Raw genomic sequence first — 23,841 nt, forward strand, 5'->3', positions numbered from 1 at the left:
AACCTAGGTCCCCAGAACATTACCCTGGGTTTCTGGATTACTAGTCCAGCAACAAAACCACTACACCATTGCCTCCCTAAATATTGGTCAGGACACCAGAACCTCTCTGCTCTTCTTCAAATAAGCTATAGAATCTTTTATGTGCATTTGAGAGGGCAGAGGGAACCTATATTTAATATCTAATGTAAAAGAAAGCACCTCTGACAATGCAGCATCCCCTCAGTACTGCAGTGAAGGATCATCTTAAGAATATGTGCTCAAATTTCTGAACACACCATCATCTGACTGAGAAACAAGAGTGCTGGCACTGAGCTATGACTGACATTAGTTGGTACAACGTTAAGTCATCATACATCAGTTGGTGATTAGGATGATCAAGTCAGGAAATGGAGAAGCAAATTCACATATCTGATCATTTTGTACCCATGAAGGAAGTTCAAGAATGTTAGATAAAATATAACAAACCAATACTAAATCACAACTTTTGTTCATGATCTCTCAAAAAAAGTCAAGCTTGATAATGTCTTTATAAAACTTTACATATGGACACATTTCCCATTTGTGACATTTCAGACATGCCAGGTTACCAAGTGCAAAATTCTGTATCACAATAAAGGCAGTGTACAGAAACATTCCAGGAACAAAAAAAACACTGGAGCCACACTAGTAATTAATCTTTAGGTGAAATCACCCAATTAGACTTTGCAGCTCTAAAGCAACACCAGCATTTTGGCAGCAAAACTTTTTTTAAAAACTGTCCCTGTCATATAATGCATCCTTTGACAGATGACCTGCCAATGTCAATTCAGTTGTAGTTGTCAAGAATGCTGTAATTTGCTTAAGTTCAGAAAGGATATTTTGTAATCAATTTATTTTACAACAGACCTTTATGCAACAATAATACAACTAATTTGCTCAGATCATCTTATTGTGTAATTGATATACAAATATGTTAACTTCTCATTTGAGTAAATTACACAAACAAAAATAAGGTATGGAATGCATTCAGTTCCAACTCCTATTCCTTAGTAATTAAATAATAAATTCAGGCCATCAACTAGATGAACACAGCAAGTCCACTATCTTCCTGGTAAATTCATTCAGGAAGCCCCTTTGGCTTTCAAGTTGGTCAACAACACTTCATTTTCACGACACTCCTGCAGATTAGAACAAATTAAACATTAAAAAAGAGGCTCTCTCCCGTGGAGAAGACAATTATTTATAAAAAGTACTTAATTTTATATTTACAGAACTTCTTGACAGCTTAAAAAAGTAATTATCCGAAATTGATTTAAAAATCAGAAACTACCATGATTTACACTAATTGCCAAGAGTCTTCTGCAAGATTATATTATTGTGATATGCTTTTAGCACCAATTAGAAAACTGTGGTAGTTAGTATTAACACAGACCAGCTTGTTAAAAAAGTTAACTTATTTTCTCGATACCTCCCCGCATCACACTAACCATCCAAAGTCTTTTATTCATTTTTTTTGGATTTATTTATTTATGGGATGTGGGTGTCGCTGGCTAGGCCAGCATTTATTGCCCATCCATAATTGCCCTTGAAGGTTGTGGTGAACTGCCTTCTTGAACCGTTGCAGTCCTTGTGGTGTAGGTACACCCATGGTACTGTTAGGAATGAAGTTCCAGGGTTTTAACCCATCAACAATGAAAGAATGGCGACATATATCCAAGTCAGGATAGTGAGCAGCTTGGTGGGGAACTTCTAGGTGGTGTTCCCATTTGTCTGCTGCCTTTTCCTTCTAGATGGTAGTGGTTGTGGGTTTGGAAGGTGCTGCCTAAGGAGCCTTGGTGAGTTTCTGCAGTACATCTTGTAGATGGTACACACTGCTGCCACTGTCAGTCAGTGGTGGAGGATGAATGTATGTGGATGGGGTGCCAATCAAGCGGGCTGCTTTGTCCTGAATGGTGTCAAGCTTCTTGAGTGTTGTTGGAGTTGCACCCACCCAAGCAAGTGGAGAATATTCCATCACACTCCTGACTTGTGCCTTATAGATGGTGGAGAATCAGGTGGTGAGTTACTCGCTGCAGAATTTCTAGCCTTTGAATTGCTCTTGTAGCCACAGTATTTATATGACTAGTCCAATTCAGTTTCTGGTCAATGGTAACCCACAGGGTATTGATAGGGATTCAGCGATAGTAATGCCATTGAATATAAAAGGGGCAGTGGTTAGATTCTCTCTTGTCGGAAATGGTCATTGCCTGGCAATTGTGTGGTGTAAAAGTTACTTGCCACTTGTCAGCCCAAGCCTGGATATTGTCCAGGCCTTGCTGCATTTGGACATGGACTGCTTCAGTATAGGAATCATCGTGAATGGTGCTGAGCATTGCACAATCAGCAGCAAACAGCAACAAGCAACCTTCAATCATCTACACAGCCTTCAATCCCTTAGTCCTCGGATTTAATTTTCTCTCACCAAGACCCAAATTGAGTGTTTCTGTTCAGGCTCCACATGACTTCTCTTCCAGTTACTGGATCAGCCCTACTCAACTTTGATGGTCAAATTATACAGCTAGCCTCCCCAGTCCCATCTGAATCTGAAGGTGGGTAGGAGGTGTATAAATACTGGAGAACCTTTTAAATGGTATTAAATTCTCTACATTGTTTTCTACCTCAATCACATTTTTGTTCTTGGTGACAATATATTTAAGACACCTGTAATGTGATGTTTAAGTCACTCATTTCCAATTTGATTAATTGGGCAATTTACTTATATTTAGATCATTTGATTAATTTGACTGACCATTGTAACCTGTAGATCAAATTGGCCTGTGCTAAACACACATTCACTACTGGCTTTTAAAATTACTACAAATCAAACCCCTTGCTCCTAGGCAAGCCATCGGACTGCATCCAAGCTCTACTTTCCCATATACCTCCCATGTTTGTGCCCCATGTTCCAGCCACCCTGCTTTCTCTTCCTCAGACCTGGAGCCTGCTCTCCATCCCAGCTCACTATACCAGTTTACATCCAGCCCACACCTGGTGATGAAGAACACCTCCTTTCCAGTGAGAGAAAAAGAGGCATGGGGAAGAAATGGCAGAGAGAAAGCTACAGGAAACAAGTTTAAATGAAAGGAAAGTGAGAAATATTAAATGCAAGTAGAAAGCAAAAAACAGAAAATGACAAAGAAAGAAGCAAATGCACTAGGAATAGACAATTTTGATCAGTGTTGAATGCTATGACAGTGGTCTTTGTGCTTTTAAATTAAGTCATTCTCCTTGTTTCATGTAATTACTGAAATTGTTCCCTTTAATCATATTAACTATGCAAATAAACATTACAGCATTATCACAAAATTTGACAAAGGCTTAGATATATTTCTTTTCCATGCTATATTCCTCTTGTTCCTTTGGCCATTCACCCACAAGTGAAGCAATCTGCGTAGACATTTGCCAAAATTATTCAACTGAGTGCTTTGGTTTTTCTTCTCAATGTCGCTTCCAGGTGGGGTACAACAGCATTCACTATTTTACCATACAATAACTCTTGGGCACTGAACCATGTCTACTTCAAAGCAGTGCACCAAAATGCTATTTGAGGATTTATACTAAATAGTTTGAAGTATGCTAAAAACATTCCATTACCCCAACCTCATTTGTCCTTTCTTCCCAAATTCTCAAAGGATGCCACTCAAAACTACAAACGACAAATATTATCCCTACAAATCTCCTTATTACACAAGGTGAAAAAATACATTACCTCTTTAAAATCTTTGACAGTTTTGAAGTAAAGACGTTGTTTCTCCAGCAGTTCAAGGTACTCATCATTCAACTGATCACGTCTCATTTTGTTTTCTTGCTTTTTCTTCTCCAACTTGGATTGGGAGGGTGGAAATGCAGGAAAGAGGACAAAAAAAATTAAACAGTAAAGAATTTTAAAATCACCAGCAATTAACTTGTAATGAGAACTATACTATATTTACGACTGCAAACGAATCAATTAAACATGGATGCTGAATGTAACCAACATCCTGCCTTACAGTTCTTGATCATTGGAGGTGCTGCATTTTTGGGTAAGATGTTAAATTGTAAGTCTAGTTTGTGTTCAGTGGATAAAGATTGTATACCATTTGGAGAGCAATGCATTTTTCCAGTGACCTGGCCAATATCTGCGCCTCAACTAGCTTCACCAATGGGATCTTGCCATAGGCAAACTGGTTGTCTGATTAAATTACAAAGCAACAGTGAAAGCATTTCACAAAGTAATTAATTGGTGAAGCACTTTGTGGCATTGATAATAAAACACACAAATGTCAGCTTTCTTCCTTTCCACGATCTATTTTCAAGTTCTCAAAAACAAACAAGTAATTTATAGAATTTTGGAAAAAATTAGTTCCACATGCTACTGTTTCTGAAACGTATTCGAAGAACTTCCATGACCAGTGTGCTCTCTGTCCAAGTAGGAAGGAGGCATTACTGAATCTGGTGCTGGGGAATGAGGTGGGCCAAACCAACTAAGTGTCTGTGATCACTTGAGTGATCATCATATCAAAGTTTAGATTAGTAATGGGAGAAGAACAATCTAAAGCAGAACTCCTAAATTGGAAGAGGCTCACCTTCAATCAAATGAGAGGGGATCTAGCCAGGATAAAATGGAATCAAAGATTGACAGGAAAGGTTTTAAATGAACAATGGGTGATGTTAAAGGAGATGTTTCAGCTACAGGCTAGGTACATTCCAACAAGGGAAAAAAGGTAACAGGAACCAAAGCCAAGGCTCCTTGGATGACGAGGGAGAATAGAGATACTGAAACAAAAACAAGGGTGCATGATGCATGTCAGAGAGAGAGAACCAGGCCAAATACATTAAGTTGAGAGGGGATCTGATGAGGAAAATAAAACTGGCAAAGAGAGAATGAGAATAGAATTGCAATTAACATAAAAAGGAACCCAAAAATCTTCTTTCAGCATAGAACCACAAAGTTACAGTGCAAAAAGAGGCCATTCAGCCCACCCTGTCTGCACCAGCCAAAAAGGAGAGAGAAATAATGAAACCTTCCAGCATTTGGTCCATAGTCTTGCAGGTTACGGCACTTCAGGTGCACACCCCCTGGGTAAAAAGTTCTCTCCCTCTAATACTTCTACCAATCACCTTAAACCTATGACCCCAGTAATTTACCCCTCAGCTAGGTCACCTAATGTAAATAATGAACAGGTAGTAGGAGGCTGGAGGAGTCTATTAGGGATAAAGAGGGTGATATATGCTTAGGAGTGCAGGGCAAGGCTAGAATACTTTGTATTGGTATTAGTATGGAAGAGGATGCTGACAAAACAATTGGTAGAAATAATGCTGGTAAAGGTAATAGATGGGGTGAAAACTGAGGCTGGATGTTCTGGAAAGGCTGGTTATACTTAGAGTGGATAGCAGAAGGGCTTGCTATAATGTTTCAATCTTCCCTAGATACAGGGAAGGTGCCAGAGGATTGTAGTATAGCAAATGTGATACCATTTTTCAAGAACTAATGCAAGGATATTCCTAGCAGCTACAGGCTGGCCAGCTTAGCATCAGTTGTGAGTGAGGTTTTAGAAATAATAGCCAGAGGGGAAAAAAAAATCAACAGACATGGAGAGGTTAGAGTTAATTCAGGAGAGCCAGTCTGAATTTGTAAAAGGCAGATCGTGCTTGACTAATTTAATTTTTTGATAAATCAACAAAGGTTGACGAAGGGAAAGCAATGATGTTGTCTTAGATGGGTTTTAAGAAAGCATTTGACAAAGTACCACATGAAAGGCTAGTTAACACAATTGAGGTTCATTGAGCATGGACAAAAGATTGGCTTAAGGACAGAAATCAGAGAGAGTCGTAGTTAATGGTTATTTTTCAGACTGGAGGCGGGTAGACAGTGGAGTTCCTTACGGTGCAATGCTAGGAAAACTTTTTTTTGATATGCATAAATGACTTGGATATTGGAACACAGTAAAATTTCAAAATTTGCCAATGATACCAAACTTGGAGATGTGGCAAACAGCGGGGATGAAATCAATCAATTGAAACAGGATATAGATGGCTAGCAGATTGTGCAGACATGTGACAGATGGAATTTAAAAGTGTGAAGTGATGCATTATGACAGAAGAGATAGGGAGAAGCAATATAAAGTAAAAAGCACAGTTCTACAGTTAACAGGCACAGAAGGACGGGGGGTCCATGTGCATAGATATTTTAAGGCACAGGGCATATTGAAAGATAGCAAGCATATGGGATTTTGACTTCGTTAGTAGGAGAATTGAGTACAAAGCTGGGAAGTTATGCAGAATCTTTATAAAGCACTGGCTAGGCCAAAAGTAGAGTATTACATCACTTCCCGACTTTAGGAAGGATGTGAGGGAACTTGAGAAGACGTAGAGGAGATTTACCAGAATAGTTCTAGGGATGAGGGATTTTAGCTACAAGATTAGGCTGGAGAAACTAGGGCTGTTCTCCTTGGAGCAAAGGAGATCGTGGGCAGATTTGACAGAGCTGTACAACATTATGACAGGTTTAGATAAGGAAGACAAAGATATGCTGTTCCAATAGTTGATGGTACAAGAACTAAAGCAACACAGATTTAAAATTTTGGGCAAGAGATGCAGCGGGAAACTGAGGAATACTTCTTGAATGCAGCGAGTGGCAATGACCTGGAACCCACTGCCAATGAAGGTGATGGTAGCAGACATAATTAATAATTTCAAAAAGGAAATTAGTTGGGAACTTGAAGGAAATAAACAGGTCTACTGCAGGGGAATGGGACTGATTGGATTGCGTTACAGAGAGCTGGCAAGGACTCACTGAGCCAAATGGCATCCTTCTGCACTGCAATGACTGATTGACTCCTTAAACATTCAAAGAATGCATCTCCTTTGGTTCAGATGCCCTGTTCAGTTCCAGATGTTCCATTTATATGAAGTATTAATCTTAATTTTAAAAAATGTACAATTGCTATGCACTGCACTTGAATTTTTCGTTTCCTCCATCGCTACATTTAACATTCTTAAAATCTTTTTCAATTGTACCTTTACCCTACTCTAAATGGCTTGGGTTAATCTTTGTTCCATCTTAAAATGCATTTTTCTAAATGAACATTCCAATATTTCATATCATAATTCTGCCAAACGGAATGTCTGAAAGTAACTAGATTACCTTCATGCGATTCTGCTTAATACCTTCCACAATCTGTTCCATCTGGCGCAAGAACTGATCTCGAGCAGCAGTGGCAGCCATTGCCCTGAAAAATATTTCAAAATGGAAGTTTATGAAAACATTGTGCAGTGCAAGATAGAAACAAATCAGATCACAGATGATGTTTAATATTTTATTGCAGGCTAACATAATTCTTTGCAGTCAGCTGGAAAGTAAGCTTTATTCTTATTCAAACTTCTTTAAATGTATTATTCTCCATATTTGTACATCCAAAGAAAATGCACAAATGTCATGTGACACTACCATCTTCCTGCATTGGGAATACTAACCACCAAACTCAAAGGACACTATCCTTCAGCTTCTCCAAATCATGGTTGTCTTATGGAGAAAGGTCAAGCTGGTTCAACCTATTCTCATTGAAGTTTAGAAAAATGACAGTAGAATTATTGAAACATGCAAGATTCTGAGGAGACTTGACAGTGTGGATGCCTGGATGGATGTTTCTCCTTCTGAGAGAGTCTGGAACTGGGGGGGAATAGCTTAAAAATAAGAGGTCTCCAATTTAAGACAGAGGAGCAGCAATTTCTTCTCTTAGAGGGTCGTTATTCTTTGGAATCCTCTTCCTCTCCAGAAAGTAGTGGAGGCTGAGTCATTGGGTATATTCAAGGCTGAATTAGACAGATTTTTGATCACCAAAGGAGTCTAGTGTTATTGGGGGTTGGGAATTCAGTTAGGAAAGTGGAGTTAAGGCTAAAATCAAAACAGCCATGATCCTATTAAATAGCAGAGCAGGCTCCAGGGGCCAAATGGCCTACTCCTGCTTCTATTTATGATCTTATGGTACATTCTATAATTATGTAGTATTCTACCTTCGGAATATTTCTGATCTATGTTAAGGAAGAATTTTAGATTTGAAGAGGGGAAGAAAAAGTTGAGTAACAATGATTAAGAATGCAGCCAAAACTTCCTTCCCATCCTTTCCACCACACATGAAAGCAAATATAATGATAGTAATGGACCAAAGAAAGGGATTAGGAGTGGCACAAAGTAAAGTATCTACACGCTATGGAAATTAAGGGAGGCGATTGTATAGCACTTGCATGGCCAGGTTTGCAAGTCTAATTTCTTGCAATTATTCAAACGAGCAATTGTGCCTAAACCATTGTTGAGAAACATAGCAAAAATGCCTCACTCAGAACCATAAGTCAAAGGGGATTAATTTATTACATTGATTGATTGGATGATCCAATTGAATCCCTTTGATTCAAAGTTTTAATGTCAAATTAGAAAAATACACTTGCACTAATCATGCACTGAGAACTTCATTATTTTGATGATCTTATGGGACTTGGCATTAAATTATGATAATGCATAGTGAGGGCATTAACTAAGGATAAACAATTGCAAGATGTCAGAGAACCGTAAAATTATTTCACTAAATCAAGGCAAAGTAACATAGGCAAAGTTTAAAAGGTTTAGTGCTGTTTTTGGAACAAATTTCCTTAAAGCTTGCATATGGTGGGTATCCAGGAAGCATACAGTGCAAGCAAGCCTGTTGACCCAGACAAAAAGACATTGCCAAAGTATGGAACATGATTAACAAATTAAATTTATAACCTCAGCAAAGGTACAAAACAGTGTGGCTAACCCTGTCTTTATTAATGGTACTTACTGTTGAAAGTTATCATGAATTGAATTCAACAAGTTAACCTGGCAAAAGGAAAGTTGGATCAGTTCTTCAGACAAGCATCAATATAATATTTGTGTAGTACTTACAGTTCTACTGAAGTTTTAGTCCTTAATGGACACAACTTTATATCTTGCAATAAATAAATAAGCTTATACATAAAAGTCAAAACATAGGTATATCCAAAACCCTCAGGGGAAAAAAAGCAAAGGATGCTTTGATCTTATGGGAGCTTATCGGTTAAGTGTTTCGGACTGTTCGCAGATCTGCAGATGTTGTGAAAAAAAAAACAGACCACATTGCATTGATGCAAACTTGCCAACATTCCTTTAATAAATATATGTTCACTTCAGTATTTTTGTATTTTGAAAGTATGCATTTGCACTTGTGGTAACTGTTTAAACAATTTCAATAGGCTATAAATATATTGGAATGTTAAGCTATTAGGAGAGTTTCAAGTGGCTTAGTGGGTAAATGAATCACTTGTGTGGTTCTGAGCAAAGCTCAGAACATCTTAGCATTGATGTCTGTTCTTGGAAAGACATCAGTTCAGAACTAAACTAAGCTTAACACTACTGGATCAGAGGGAGATTTTTTTTAAAAAATCAGCCCGAATTTCTGGAAAGCATCCATTATTGGATGCTGAATAAGGACAGGAATGGACTCAGCTGTGATAGCTAGCATAGTCAAGTAGTTTGCCAAAATTCATTGCCAGGTTAAGTTGACATAACCAGTTCGCAGCAGAACTTGCAAAATCGAAGTTTAATAGTATTTCAGGTGATAAGTGAAAATTGGATGGTGTGGGGAAACGGACACATATGATTATGCATTGTATTGCTCAGTTAATTTGAATCTTTTTTTAAAAATTGCCTGCCTTGTCAACAGGCAACCTGTTCCCAACTTCCTTCATCAAATGTAGCATGGAAGATTTCACCTTTGTAGAAAAAAAACCTAACTTTTCCCTTTTCATGACTTTGGTTTCCCCTGGGCATTGCACCATTGCCAAGTGTCCAAGATGCTCTGCAACTCCCCAAAAGGTGTGCAAATGCCCCAGGCTATTTGTTTCCCTTCTTTCTTCATCCCCCTTTCTATCATAGTGATAACAGTCTATGTGGCTAAGATAGAAATTTCTGTACATGCCTGTACACATATCAGGTAATATTTGGTGTCTTCTGCACGTGTAACCTTTATCTGGCAATTTGTGCAACTTTTTTAAAATTCATATATGGAGTGTGGACATCACTGGCAAGACCAGAATTTATTGCCCATCCCTAAATGTCCTTAAGGATATGGCGCTGAGCCATCTTCTTGAACCACTAAGTCCATTTGGTGTAGGTAAACCTACAGTGCTGTTAAGGGACGGAGCTCCAGGTTTCTGGTACAACAATAGTGAAGGAACAGCAATATATTTCCAAGCTAGGATGGTGTGTGATTTGGAAGGAAATTTGCAGGTAGTGGTGTCTGCTGTGCACACGTTACCCTTGTTCTCCTAGGTATTAGAGGTTGGAGGTTTGGAAGGTGCTTTTGAAGAAGCCTCGACAAATTGCTGCATGGCATCTTGTAAATGGTACACTGTTCCGACTGTGCTCTGGCAGTGGAAGGGGTGAATGTTTAAGGTGGTGAATGGGGTGCCGATTAGAATGGTGCAAATCACAGCTCCCCAGCTGTCCAAACTAACCAAAATGCCTGTTTTGCTTTCTCAGTTCTGAATGGCACAAATTTGAAAAACATCAATAATGTCCTTTTACAGATTTCTGACTGATGATCTGAGCATTTATCATTTTTTTAAACACATGCCAATGTGTAGCATTTGCAGCTTTTAAAGAATTTTTAGATAGAATGTAGAAACTTTGAAGTAGCTTTGGATGAGCCTATTTGCTACAATTATTTCAAGTGTTAAACAGTAAGCTAACATATAAAGCAAAAAGTTGGTTTTGACTTCCTTACCTCCTTTTCCAAGTACACTTTTTTATCATCAAGTGTATTATAGAGTGTGAAGAACTGTTTTGTTTCCTTGTGAGTTGCTGCAACTGTAACAGAACATATTGACATTAGCAGTAGCTTTCAAGGCTAATTGAGTGAAAACCTACACTTCAGATGAAGTCTTAAATGCATTTTCTATTAAAAGTAATCTACAAGTGGGGTTCTTTTAAAATCTTACAGAAATGTGCTTTCTATAGTTTTTAGAAAAGTGAAGCAACGTTGAAAAAATGGATGCTATATAGGCAAGAGTTAGGGGACAATTCAATGCTACAACAGTACTACAAAAATACAACATTAATTTACCTAAACCATTTGAAACAAACCCAACTGAATTTCTGAAAAAGCAGTTTGGTTCAATTTTTTTCTTAGGTTGAGGTATTTTTAAAAAAAAATTCCTATCTCCTTGTAGTCCCAATCTCCTTCTGTCCCCATCGAAACTCATTTATTCCATAAAACCTACTATTCCCTTAACTCTTTCGTGCCTCCCTCCTACCACTCTAATTTCTGACTAAACATACTTTCTCAAATCATCCTCAGACACCTGTTCCATAACAACCCTCCAACACATCAGTCCGCTTTGCTCCATTGCTTTCAAAAGTTTACATGCTTTCAATGTCCCCTCCCCCCATCTTCTCCAATACCACCTAAACTTCAACCGTTTCTTTCTTTCTCAAGTTTTGCAAAGTTTTGCTCCCATCTCCCTTTTTATTTTAAGCCCTCCAAATCAAGTGTTTGCCTTCTGTATAGCACAAATACCACATGTGTAAAATTGAACAATATTCTTCCGTGACTCTAAGTATAAGTTCACTATTCCTGGACTCCTTGGCAGTCTTCAAACACAGACTCCATTTTTCTTGAACATCTTCCTCTATAGTCTTTCCCTATTCCACTTCCATTTGCCATACCATATGTTACACTTCCTCAAGATCTCTCTTTGAAACATTCCCCAATGATATACCCAAGTGTTCTGGTCTTGCCTCCCTCTTGCAGGTTTCTGATCTGTTTGCATCTCAGCTACTCATCCCTCTGCTTTGTCCAGCTGGATTCAAAGTTAGTGCGCTGGAGTTTGATTTTTGAAGCCATTATCAACAAAATTGGGACTTGAAAAAAATATTTACAATCATTTCCATTTCTATGAGCACTCATGCAAAGTTTGCCAAGGCATCTCTCTGCACATAACATAAAATGCAAGTTAATGCAAACATTTAAAAAAAAACCATTGATGTGCAAAAAATTTAAAAAACTAATTAAAAAAAAATGACTGGTTCCTGGGATGAAGGGTTACCTTTGGGAGGAACGGTTGGACAGGTTGGGCCTGTATCCATTGGTGTTTAGAAAAAAGGTGATCTTATTGAATGACAAGAGATCCTGAGGGCACTTGAGAGAATGGATGCTGAAAAGATATTCTCCCTTCTGGAACAGGCCAAACTAGGGGACACAGTTTAAGGACAAAGGTCTCCAATTTATGATAGAAACGAGAAGAAATTTCCTGAGTCTGAGGAACACTCTTCCCCAGAATGGTTGAGGTAGGGTCATTAAATATTTTTAAGGCAGAAGTAGATAGATTTTTGACTAACAAGAGAATCAAAGTGTTTGGGGGCAGGATAGTGGCATCGAGGCCACAATCACATCAGCCATGATCTTATTGAATGGCATAGCAGACTTAAGAGGCCGAATAGCCTCCTCCTGCTCCTAATTCCTATGCTCATATAGGCAAGTACTTCTCTTAGAAAAGCTAGTGGTCATATATGTATGTCCATTAATGGACTTCAAGGACAGGTCCAGGAAAGAATGCACATTATTCTAAAAAGGTTAAAAATGTGCTAGATTAAATACACACCTTGATTGTAGAGCTCAACAAATCGTTTCTGATATTGGGTCAATTCTGCCCTGCTTGGTACTTCATCAATTTTTCGTTGCAAAACAGCAATTTCTCTATTTCGTCGAGCCTGAAAGGAAACAAATGTATTTGCAAAATATCAGAACTAGATAGCCTATACAGCAACTCCAAACACTTCTGCCCATTAAGCGTATAGTTCAAATCAGTAGTTTCGTACCTGCAATGATCGATAGATCAATTTCAAACAATGAAAAATTAAAATGCAATCAATCTGCTTTAATGAATTCTTAGAACGTATATCCAGAATCCTTTGGATTCAATAATTTGGACTCCCCACTTGGAAGTCAAACTTCTAGATATTCAAGTTTAATATTAGTATTAGAAAAGCAAAATACTGGTAGTTCTAGAAATCTGAAATGAAATGAAAACAGAAAATGTTGGAAATACTCAGGTCTGGCAGCAACTGTGGAGACAGAGTTAACTTTTAAAGGTCAATGATCTTTCACCAGAACTTTGTGGAAACTGTTTCTCTCCCCAAAGATGCTGCCCGACCTGCTTAGTTCTTCCAGCATTTTCAATTTTTTAGACTTCCAGCACTAGCAGTATTTTGCTTTTGTATCAGGAGCTTGTTTTGTGCTGTCTTCCTTAACCATCATCATTCATCTTATTGCTTTTTCTGGGATCATGTTATGTGTAACGATAGGTGTTGTATTTACAGAATGCTGATCACTGCATTACAAAGTGACACTGTATATGAAACACAAATATTTGAGACAATTCAAAATCCATGTTTTTTTGACTCCCTTATAATGTACTTTTTCTTGCTTGGAAATGGATATGTTGGAAATGAAAGAATGACTTTAATCATCACATGTATGATATAGTGAACCTTTAACCTATTACTGAATAATAAAAAGTGTATTGTTAAAGAGATTGTTAGCATTGACCATTTGACAGGGAAACTAAGAATATAATTATATACGACATGCCTTGGGATGACAGAAAATTGGTCAATTATCAATCAAGGATGCAGTGGAGAAACTTTCTTGCTAGACATGAAATAATGAGCCAAATAATATCTATAGGAGGGGAAGATCTGTTATTTTCCAGGCTCCCCAGCGTCAGATTTGGGGGTGGGGGGTGTACCCCAAAGACGCACGGACGCATCTCTCTCGGAATTTCACAGGTAAGCATTTGCATGGCAATCTCCCAGGAGTGCAAACGTCCTCTAGGCAATTGCCCTGCACTGTGAACCATACGAAAATCCGATTTAAATTGCAAACTTCGGATGGTTCTGTCTGTGTTATACCAGTAGTCACTCAGAAAAAGTTAGAAGATTAAAAACGCTTCTAACGTGAGTAACTATTGAAGAGACCCAGTCTGACCCTCCCATGGGACTCTGTCCACCTTCACCACCCCCCGCCAAATTCCCTAGGACACTCAGCCACCCCTTCCACGGTATTCCCTGACCCCACCATGGGATTCCCCCCCACCTGCACTGAACTTGTCACCCCTCCCACATACAGGTCCGACTTGATGCCCCACCCAGGAGACCCGACCCAACCCCACCACCCACCACCCCCCCCCCCCCACCCCCCCAACAGGCCCAACCCCACCAACCAATTCAGCCGGATCCCCACTCTGGACCCGAACCCCACCTCCCTGACTCGCCTGTAACCACCCATATCCTGTCCTCTGACAACCACCCCCCGATGTCTGACTCACCAACCCACTGCCCGGTAGATGACTGAGCAAACCCCCACCCCCTGACACCACTAATCTTATCCACTTACCTTCTCCCTGGCTGGTCAATTTCAATCAGACCTTTAAACTTACCTGCTTTACAGTAGCTAGTGCCATGGAAAATGGAACATGTCCTCCTTCAATCCATGCTGGACTCTGATGCCGAACCTCGGAGACAGCTGCGCTCCCGAATTTCTTCTGGCCTGAGTCAGAAGGTCGGGCAAAGTGCGCATGGAAGAAATGTGGTGTAGGTAAGTGGGCACGGAGTGGCAATCCAACGCCAATTGCCACATCAAGGAAGTTACGGCCATAGGTCTTTTAAGATACAGCAACAACTTTTATAGCGACAGAATGTGCTGGATTAGTTTATACAAGGTGAAATTTTTTGATGGGAGGGGGAAAGAGAAATTATGGTACAAAGTGGTGCCAATACAGGAATTAAGAGCAAATACCATAATTTAAGGGGCAGATATATTTTTTAAATGAACTACCAGCTCCATGGGGGACAGCTATTTTTGATGTATCATCCACAAAACTACTCTGCAAACAAGCAATGCCATAAACAGCATCTAGGCACAAAAGTCATTAGCATGGGTCTTGCTGGGCATTTGGAAAGTACGATTTCTCAGTTGGTGCACTTTTAGATCAATTTCCTCGATCTTCAATTGATTACATGCCCATGATGTGCTTCACTGATGAGGGTAGTTCAAAAGAAATGCAAAATAACGGTAGGTGTTATACTGCTTTGCAGATTTATTTAACATGTTGGTGGCAGTCTCTCAGAATTGAGGATGATGTCCATCAGGCTCGGTGAGACTTTAGATGACTGAGGAGCCCAATTCTAGCTCCACATGTTCTTCCGCAGTGGGAGCACATTGTTGAGCAGGGGAGTGCAAATTGTAGCCCCGGGTTGGTTTCCTCCTCCTTCCTCTGCCTCCGCCATTCTGCCTCACTGTCAAGTCGCTGAGCCTTGAAGTGGCTTGCGCCTTGATGGACCAAGTGGTGCCATGGCGAGTGATCGGTAGCAGTCTCTTCCCAGTCAGTGGAGTTAATGCCTCCGTGCTTTAGGGCGACCTTGAGCATATCATTATAGCTTTCCCTTTGGCTGCCCTTTGAGCGTTGGCCAATGGAGTGCTGCAAGAAGAGAATCCTGTCGAGCGAGGTAGTTTTTGGGCATCCGGATGGAATGGGCTGTCCATCGGAGTTGGTTCTGCAGCAGCAGGGCTTCAATACTGGTAGACACAACTTCATGGAGGACGCCTGCGCTATTCTGGCAGTCCTGCCATTTGATCCCCAGGATTCGATGCACGGACTGCTGATGGAAACTTTCAAGGATTTTAATGTGGAGTTGGTAGACAGTCCATGTTTTGCTGCAGTCGAGCAGGGTGGTCAACACATTGGCCTTATAAACCAGAACATTTGGTGACCTGCAAAGGTCCCTGTAGTCAAAGATACATTGGCGCAGCTTGAAGGAGGCAGCGCTCACAACAGTTGACTCAGTGTTGGACTTCCTCATCAATGGTTGTCCCTTGGGAGAGTGGCTGCCGAGATAAGCGAAGTGCTACATATAGTTCAGAGTCACCCCATCTACATGGATAGCACGGGGGATGCTCAACTGGCCCGGGGAAGGTTGAAGGACCTTCGCCTTGGCGATGTTTAAGGACAGGCCAAGCCTCTTATAGATATGAGGTGTTAAAGAGATCAAGTGTCCTTTCCATGCCCTGTACAGAGTGAGCCATCACTCAGTCATCCGCTAACCGAATGTAGTGGATGTCCATGGTGGTGAGTTTTGTTTTTGCCTGGAAGTAACCAAGGCTGAAGAGCTTCCCGTCCAGACAATACTGATAGGTGGTAGGTCATCTCAGATGAGGTAGGCAATGACGATCAGGCAAATTATGAAGGTGGGGGTGATCACACAACCTTTCCTGACCTCAGCCCGGATATGAAAGGTGTCAGTTTCAGATCCTCCTCTCAGAACGGTGGCGGTCATGTTGTCATGCAGGAGTCTCAGGATGGTAACAAAGTTCAATGGGCACCAAAGTGTTGGAGGACGATCTATAGAGCTTCATGATTTAAAGAATCAAATGCTCTGGTCAGGTCGAAGGCGGCAAACAACAATTCCAGATTTTGATCCCGACATTTTTCTGGATCCGTTTAGCCACAAAGACCTTGTCCACAGTACCCCGGGAAAGAGATGCCAAACAGCAATAGGTATCATACTTCCTTAGAGATGGGAGATTTGTTTAATGACACCAATATCTACACTGCAGTTGAAAGTACTATATGGTTAACCTGATTCTTGCCATTTCAGTAATCCCAAATTATACAAACCAGGTTAAAATACCATGCTCAAATTGGTTGTCACATTTCCTACAGTACAGCAATGACTACACGTCAATAGTACTTCATTGGCGATAAAGCTCTTTGCAGGATCCTGTGGTAGTGAGGCACTATATAAATGCAAATCTTTCTTTTAAATTGTCCAAGTTCTTCAGCAGGGTTACTTGCAGCTACCAACTAAAAGAATCCACATTAAGTAAGGAACAAGCCACAGCAAACCATTTTGCTTTGGCTCTCAGTTAATTTCATGAATGAATGCAAGCAAATGTATATGAAAATTAACCAGTTACTGATACGGGTTCTTTAAATAGAGTTATGAATGTTATCCCATTCATATTTTTAATACTTATTTGGGATATAGCATGGATATTCAATAAGAAAAAAAACTGATCAAGCCACAGAGTATTGTATCAAGTTTTGGCAAGACAAGAGCCATTCAAGACCTGGAAACTCAGAACAGCCAAAAAGTTAACATTAAGTGCTCAGATTATGAACGGAGACTAGAGAAGCGTGGCTTCTCAAATAAAAATGAAAGTGCTGGAAAAACTCAGGTTTGGTAGCATCCATGGAGAGAAACAGAATTAACGTTTCCAATTTCAATATGACTCTTTGAGGAGCCCATGAAGAAGACTTCTAATCTTGAAAGGAGGCAAATGAGCAGGAATTGGAGTTACACAAGATAGTGAATGGTGTAGGAAAATTTGCAGCACTAGCAAGTTTAAATTGAGAGATTAAGACAAGGGAACAAAGGTTCAAATTGGGGAAATGGAGATAAATCCACATTACATGCAATAATCAAGACATGGCATGGACTTCTGGTGGAGTAATGGAAGAAAATACAACAGTTGAATATTGTGATTTTGGGGAGGAAGGTTTGAAGGAGTAGAAAACAACTAGGTTTTTCTTGATGGATAAGCGAAGAATGTCTGAATGGCATACTTCATTTGCATTTATGATTGGTACAGTCTCAAATATTAAAAAAGGTACCACTAAAAAAGTATATTGGTTTGTGATGTGGGGATTTCTGGCTAGGCCAGCATTTATTGCCCATCCCTAGATGACCTGGAGAATGTGACGGTGAGCCACCTTTTTGAACTATAGTTTGTGAGGTGTAGGTACACCCATCTGTTAGGTGGGGACCTTCAGGATATTTACTCAGCAATGCAGCAATATTGATATATTTCCAAGACAGAATGGTGTTTCTGCCTGCCTATCCTCATTCTTCTCGGTGGTACAGGGTGTGGGTTTGAAAGTTGTTGATGAAGGAGTCTTGGTAAGTTAGATGTACACACTGCAGCCGCTGTTACCTGGTGGAGGAGGGAGTGAATTTCTAAGAAGGTAGATGGGGTGCCAATCAAGTGGGCTGCTTTGTCCTGGATGCTGCTGAGTTGTGCAAGTGTTTTTGGAACCGCACTCATCCAGTTAAGTGTAGAGTTTCCATCACACTCCTGACTTGTGCCTTGTAGATGGTGGAAATGTTTTGGGGAGTCAGGTGGTGATTTACTTGTTGCAGAATTTGCACCTCCAACCTGCCTTTGTAGCTACAGTATTTAATGTGGCTGGTCTAGTTAATTTACTGGCCAATGGTGACATTCAGGATGTTGATGGTGGGGATTCAGTGATGGGAATGCTATTATTCCTTTATTTGTTCATGGGATGTGGGCAGTGCGGCTAGGCCAGCATTTGTTGCTCACCCCTAATTGCCCTTAAGTGCTGATGAGCTGCCTTCTTGAACTGCTGCAGTACATGTGGTGTAGGTACACCCAGTGCTGTTAAAGAGGGAGTTCCAGGGTTTTGGCCCAGTGACAGTGAAGGAATGCCGATATATGGAACATCACCATCTGGAAGTTCCCCTCCAAGCCACTCACCACCCTGACTTGGAAATATATTGCCATTCCTTCATTGTTGCTGGGTCAAAATCCTGGAGCTCCCTCCCTTACAGCACTGGGGATGTATCTACACTACATGGACTGCAGCAGCTCAAGGCGGCAGCTCACCACCACCTTCTCAAGGACAATTAGGGATGGACAATAATTGCTGGCCTAGCTGGTGACGCCCACACCCCATGAATGAATATTAACGTTGTGCATGAAGGCGACGCGATTTGATTCTCACTTGTTGAGATGATCATTGTCTGGTACCTGTGTGGCTTGAATGTTACTTACCAACAACAATCGTATTTTCTGTAGTTTTTCTTTGTCTCCTTTATACTGCTGTTCTATTAATTCATTGTGTTCCTGGTTAAAAAATTAAAAGATTGTTTGAAACAAATTTTAATAGCTTTAATACACATCATCCTGTCAGACCATATCCTGCAGATTCCTTAAAAAACATTTTTTGCAATTCAAAATACTAAACTATTGGAAGCAAATTAAAGAGACCACTGATGTCATTAATTACCAAGGTAATTACTGTAATAACAATTTACACATTTCCAGAACTAATAAATCATCCTCATTCAGTATGTGTAGAACTTATCCCAGGGATTCTTTGTTTGGGGAATTGGATTCTACCCTCCGAGTAATTTTTTTCTCCACATGAATCTGCTACTCTACTAAAAAGGCTGCCAGGAGAAAGGTTCATGAACAGTATATGACTGTAATAGAAGTACAATTTAACTAGGAGAGAGGGAAGAGTTGACTAGCATAGACCTCCATGATTGCTCCAGTGAGAAATAGCAGGAATTTGAAGTAACCTGCAAATTGAGGAGAATTAGACAACCTTGAATTGGTAGATTAGCAGCAAGATCTCATTTTTGATTGAAGATTTTTTATGGTGAGAAGACAAATTTACAATTACACCATGTAAAATTTTGTTTTTCAGAGCAAAATTTTACATGGTGTAACTTAATCTCTCTCATTAATGTTATATTGGCACTGCTAGTGGAATACAAATAAACAAAGCAGTTGGTGTGGCTTACAATTGTTAAATCTGCCAAAATACAATTGTGGAGATCAAAAGTTATTAATTTCAGGCTATAATGGAGAATCACTGGTCCAGTGTTGTGACTGTCAAATCCACAAGTGGTGAATGCATAGGTTGACCAATCCCACCGCTTTGGAGACACTTAATAACCAAAGCATAGCTTATACCGAACCTTTATAAGATATTGGTTAGGCCCCAGCTGGAGCATTACGGCCAATTATAGGGACCATATTTTATAAGAAGGATGTGGGGGGAGGCAGCAGTGTAGTGCTAATACGACTGGACAAGTAATCCAGAGGCCCAGGCTAATGGTCCGGATATACAGGTTCAAATCCCACCATGGCAGCTTGTGGAATTTAAATTCAGTTAATAAAATCTGAAATTAAAAGCTAATCTAGCGATAACCACAAAACCATGTCAATTGTCGAAAAAACCCATCTGGTTCAGTGATGTCCCTCAGGGAAGGAAATCTGCCATCTTTACCTTGTCTGGCCCACGTGTGAAATGTTCCAGCAAGCCACTCAAGTGTATCAAAACACTACGTAGTCTAAGAGGAATGAAACTGGAAGAACAAACCGGAAACGACAGTCTACTGTCGGCCTGCAATATCCTTCTTACTAATATTCGGTGACGTGTGCCAAAATTGGGAGAGCTGTCCCATGGACTAGGCAAGCAACAACCTGACGGTCATACTCACAGAATCATATCTTACAGGCAATGCCCCAGGCACTACTGTCACCATCCCTGGTTATGGCCTGTCTTACTGACAGGTCAAACCCACCAGAGATGGCAGCAGTGGTACTCAGTAGGGATGAAGTTGCCTTGGGAATCCTCATGGCATCAGGTCAAACATTTGCAAGGAAAACTCCTGCTGGTTACCACCAACTGTTCCCCCTCAGCTGATGAATCAGTGCTCCTCCATGTTGAACACCACTTGGAGGAAGCACTGAGAATGCAGACTAATGGGATTAATTGAATAGCTCTTTTAAAGAGCCAGCACAGGCAAAATGATCTGAATGACTTCCTCAGTGCTGTATCATTCCATAACTATGTTTGCAAATAATTTACATACTTTCATCTTTTTAAAGCAACATTAAACTAAGAATTCCCATGCCTTTTCAGGTAAATGCAAAAGGTCTATGGCTCATTTCAAAGAAAAATAGGGGAGCTCCGCCAGTGACCTGGATAAAAAAAATTCAATACCACAAATAGATCTAGCCATTTATGATTTATCATATTGCACTTAGTGGGACCATTCTGTCTGCCATGTTTCTATGTAATAACATTTAAGTTCCTCACTGGCTGTGAAATGCTTGGGATGTCTCAAGGTCATCCAAGGCCCTATTATAAAAATAAGTTAATTATTTACTTTTCTATTGTCTGTTCCAGTCAGTGGGAGTACCTTACTTATAATGAAGGTGGAATAGCTACTTATCTTATGCCTCACATTAAAACAACATGGGAAAACTTTAGCATAACATGACTTACATTGTAAGTAGAGTATTGATTGGCAATAAGGAAGAGGGCAATAGTGAAGCCATTTTAGGTTCTTTGGTCACTTTTTCCTGGATCTTCTCAAAAACTGGGTGCAAAATTTTTGGAATGAATTTGTAAGCAATGAATATGGAATATGATATTGGAGAGAGAATATTTTGGTTATGGAAGCTTATTGGTTATGGCAGAAGACTGAACAAATTGGAAAAAAATTAAACAAGCACTCAGGCTAAAACATTGACTTCTGCTATACAGAGACAGCATGAAGATAAAACGAGGTGAGGAGAAGGCAGGGAAATGGAATAGGATTAGTTTAGATAATTCTAAATGAACAACTAGCAACACAGAAGATTAAATGACCATGTAGCCACCTACTGTGTTGTGAATTTTACAATTCTGCAGAACTAACTTTTTTTCAATTATGTACTACTGAAGGGGAAATGCTACAAGGAAAATGTTCTTTGGAAAGACTAAAGATGCTGCAACCTTCTCTAGGCCATGTTGACTTCAGCACTCACTTAAGGTAGGAAGGGGAAAAAAATGAAAAATCTGAATTCAATGTGTCTCCATATTTTTAGGCTCATTTCAAGAATTCTATACAGATTAGGACAGATAAGATATTCATCAAGACAATCATTTCTTATACAGTGCCACATACCTTTTCTTCAGCTTCCTCAGTCCCTGCTACACCCTTAAGATTTTTGATAACCTGCTGTAATCGAGCCATTTCTTCCTGAAAACAAGCAGCTCAAAATTCACATGATGCAAATTGCCTACAATCAAGCTGAAAGTCCTTTCTTTTACTAAGCCATTGCTGTGCCATTAATAGCTAGACTGGTCATCTTAGAAAAATATTTACGTTATTATTTATTTTAAACAAATGATTCATGTTAATAAAATGCAACTGTTGCAACCTGTATCTATTCTGCAGTATTTCACGTTTCATCTGTTATTTGGCAAGAATTACTTACAGGCAGTTTATATTGTCTAGCTCAGAGTCAGGCATGGGTTCCATTCCACTCTAGACAATCCTAGAGTGTGGAGATGGGGGCTACAGTCTCTGAATAGTGGGCTCACATCCAGTAAGACATATGATGATGAGGGGAGGAGATAACCTCAACTGAAGCAATGGAATGGCTGTTCAGATTGATTGGACGATTATAGAAGCTGCTCAAACTTATAGTATCTCTTGGTCCTCACAAAAGAACACGAGTTTGAGGATAAATGTTTACTGCAGGCTTTTTGGCATCAAATTAATTTTAATAGAAATGTACAACATACGAATGCCTGAGGTTATATATAGAGCAAATTAAAAAGGTCAGACTTTTATAACTGAAAACACCAGTTTAGAGAACTATTGGTGCAGCAAGATATCTTTAATTAAACCTTTGAATTTTTTGAAATTTCATTACTTTGGATATTATTACTCTTGTATGCTGGTCTGTCAAAATTGTTCAAGGTTAATTTTCTGTAACAATAGAATACAAATTTTGTGCAAGTTAGCATTTTCTGCTTACAAGAATAAATGATCCAGACACAAAGTCTGAAAACAAAAAGTGATTTTCAGATTAAAACAAAATATCAGAAGTTAACATCAAGCCATTTGAACTAAGCTTAGTGCTTGATGAGGACGAAGGGTAGTGGGCAGAATTGGAGACCTGAAGCAGCTGGTTGCCTATTACTGGAAGAAAGTTTGGTGGGGTGGGTGGGAGGGAAAAGAAAGAAAGAGGATTTAAAAAAGAGAGCAAAAATCCCATGTTTCCTGCATTGCTGAAGCAGGACCAGTGGGATTAGTGCAAGATACACAATTTATAAAGATGAGCTTTTATAGTAAACTTCTTTAAATTCTTTAAAGATCCAAGGTACATCATCCAGCCAGTTAAACCAATTTAAGGCTTTTGTCACTTCAGCAGCACGCTAATCTAAATATACACAGTCATACAAAACAAAAAAATTAAAACACTTACCCTGCAATGATTCCTAAACTGCTGTTCCTGGTCCTTTAGACCTTCATTCATTGTGACCAATGCTCTCAACTTCTCCAGTATGCTAATTGGAAACAGAGCTTTTATTTTTTTTCTGTATTTTGCACTGGTGTAGTATAAAATACTATAATGAAACAGCAAATGTTGGAAATATTCAGCAGGTCAAGCAGCATCTATGGACAGAGAACCAGAATTAACTTTTCAGGTCAATAACCTTTCATGAGAAATATGAAAGGCGATCAACCTGAAAAGTTAATTCTTTCTCTCTCTCCCCAGATACTGCGTGACCTGTTGAGAATTTCCAGCATTTTCTGTTCTTAGTTCAGATTTTGAGTATTGCTGAAAAGAGAGACACATCTAAGCTTTTTGTCTTGCACTCATCAGGACACTTCACAATACCAATTATTTCAGATTTCCAGCATCTGCAGTATTCTGCTTTTTGGTTAAAATATAAATCAGCATGAAAAAAATAAAACAGCTCCTTTATTTTAAATCACAACTGTGAATCTTAGAAACAAAACAAACCACTATAGTCTATATCTGAATGAAAAACTACCTAAAGTTAATTTAAGAAGACAAAGCTATTAAGTTTGTGTAAAAATAAAAGTAGAACAGGAATGAGGAGAAATGCTATATTAGGATTACTAGTGTATAATTCCTGGTATTCTCTCACATTTTGCTTTGGAAGTTACACTATTCA

At 39.5% G+C, this 23,841-nt stretch overlaps 1 protein-coding gene across 3 annotated transcripts in view; it reads right to left on the reverse strand.

Annotated features, from left to right (window-relative positions):
* Positions 1–854: 854 nt before the first annotated feature.
* Positions 855–23,841, reverse strand: part of ccdc93 (coiled-coil domain containing 93) — a 57,694-nt gene continuing 34,707 nt past the window's right edge. For all 3 annotated transcript variants that reach the window (XM_041201163.1, XM_041201164.1, XM_041201165.1), the window contains 9 exons: positions 23,124–23,205; positions 21,815–21,889; positions 18,903–18,974; positions 12,655–12,763; positions 10,779–10,861; positions 8,817–8,854; positions 7,145–7,229; positions 3,728–3,841; positions 855–1,157 (listed from right to left, as the gene is read on the reverse strand). In XM_041201163.1, the coding sequence (XP_041057097.1) occupies positions 1,101–1,157; positions 3,728–3,841; positions 7,145–7,229; positions 8,817–8,854; positions 10,779–10,861; positions 12,655–12,763; positions 18,903–18,974; positions 21,815–21,889; positions 23,124–23,205 (715 nt within the window). In that variant the 3' untranslated portion in view covers positions 855–1,100. The remainder of the gene's footprint in view (positions 1,158–3,727; positions 3,842–7,144; positions 7,230–8,816; positions 8,855–10,778; positions 10,862–12,654; positions 12,764–18,902; positions 18,975–21,814; positions 21,890–23,123; positions 23,206–23,841) is intronic.

The sequence above is a fragment of the Carcharodon carcharias genome, chromosome 12, assembly GCF_017639515.1.
Source record: "Carcharodon carcharias isolate sCarCar2 chromosome 12, sCarCar2.pri, whole genome shotgun sequence".
Classification (NCBI taxonomy): Eukaryota; Metazoa; Chordata; class Chondrichthyes; order Lamniformes; family Lamnidae; genus Carcharodon; species Carcharodon carcharias.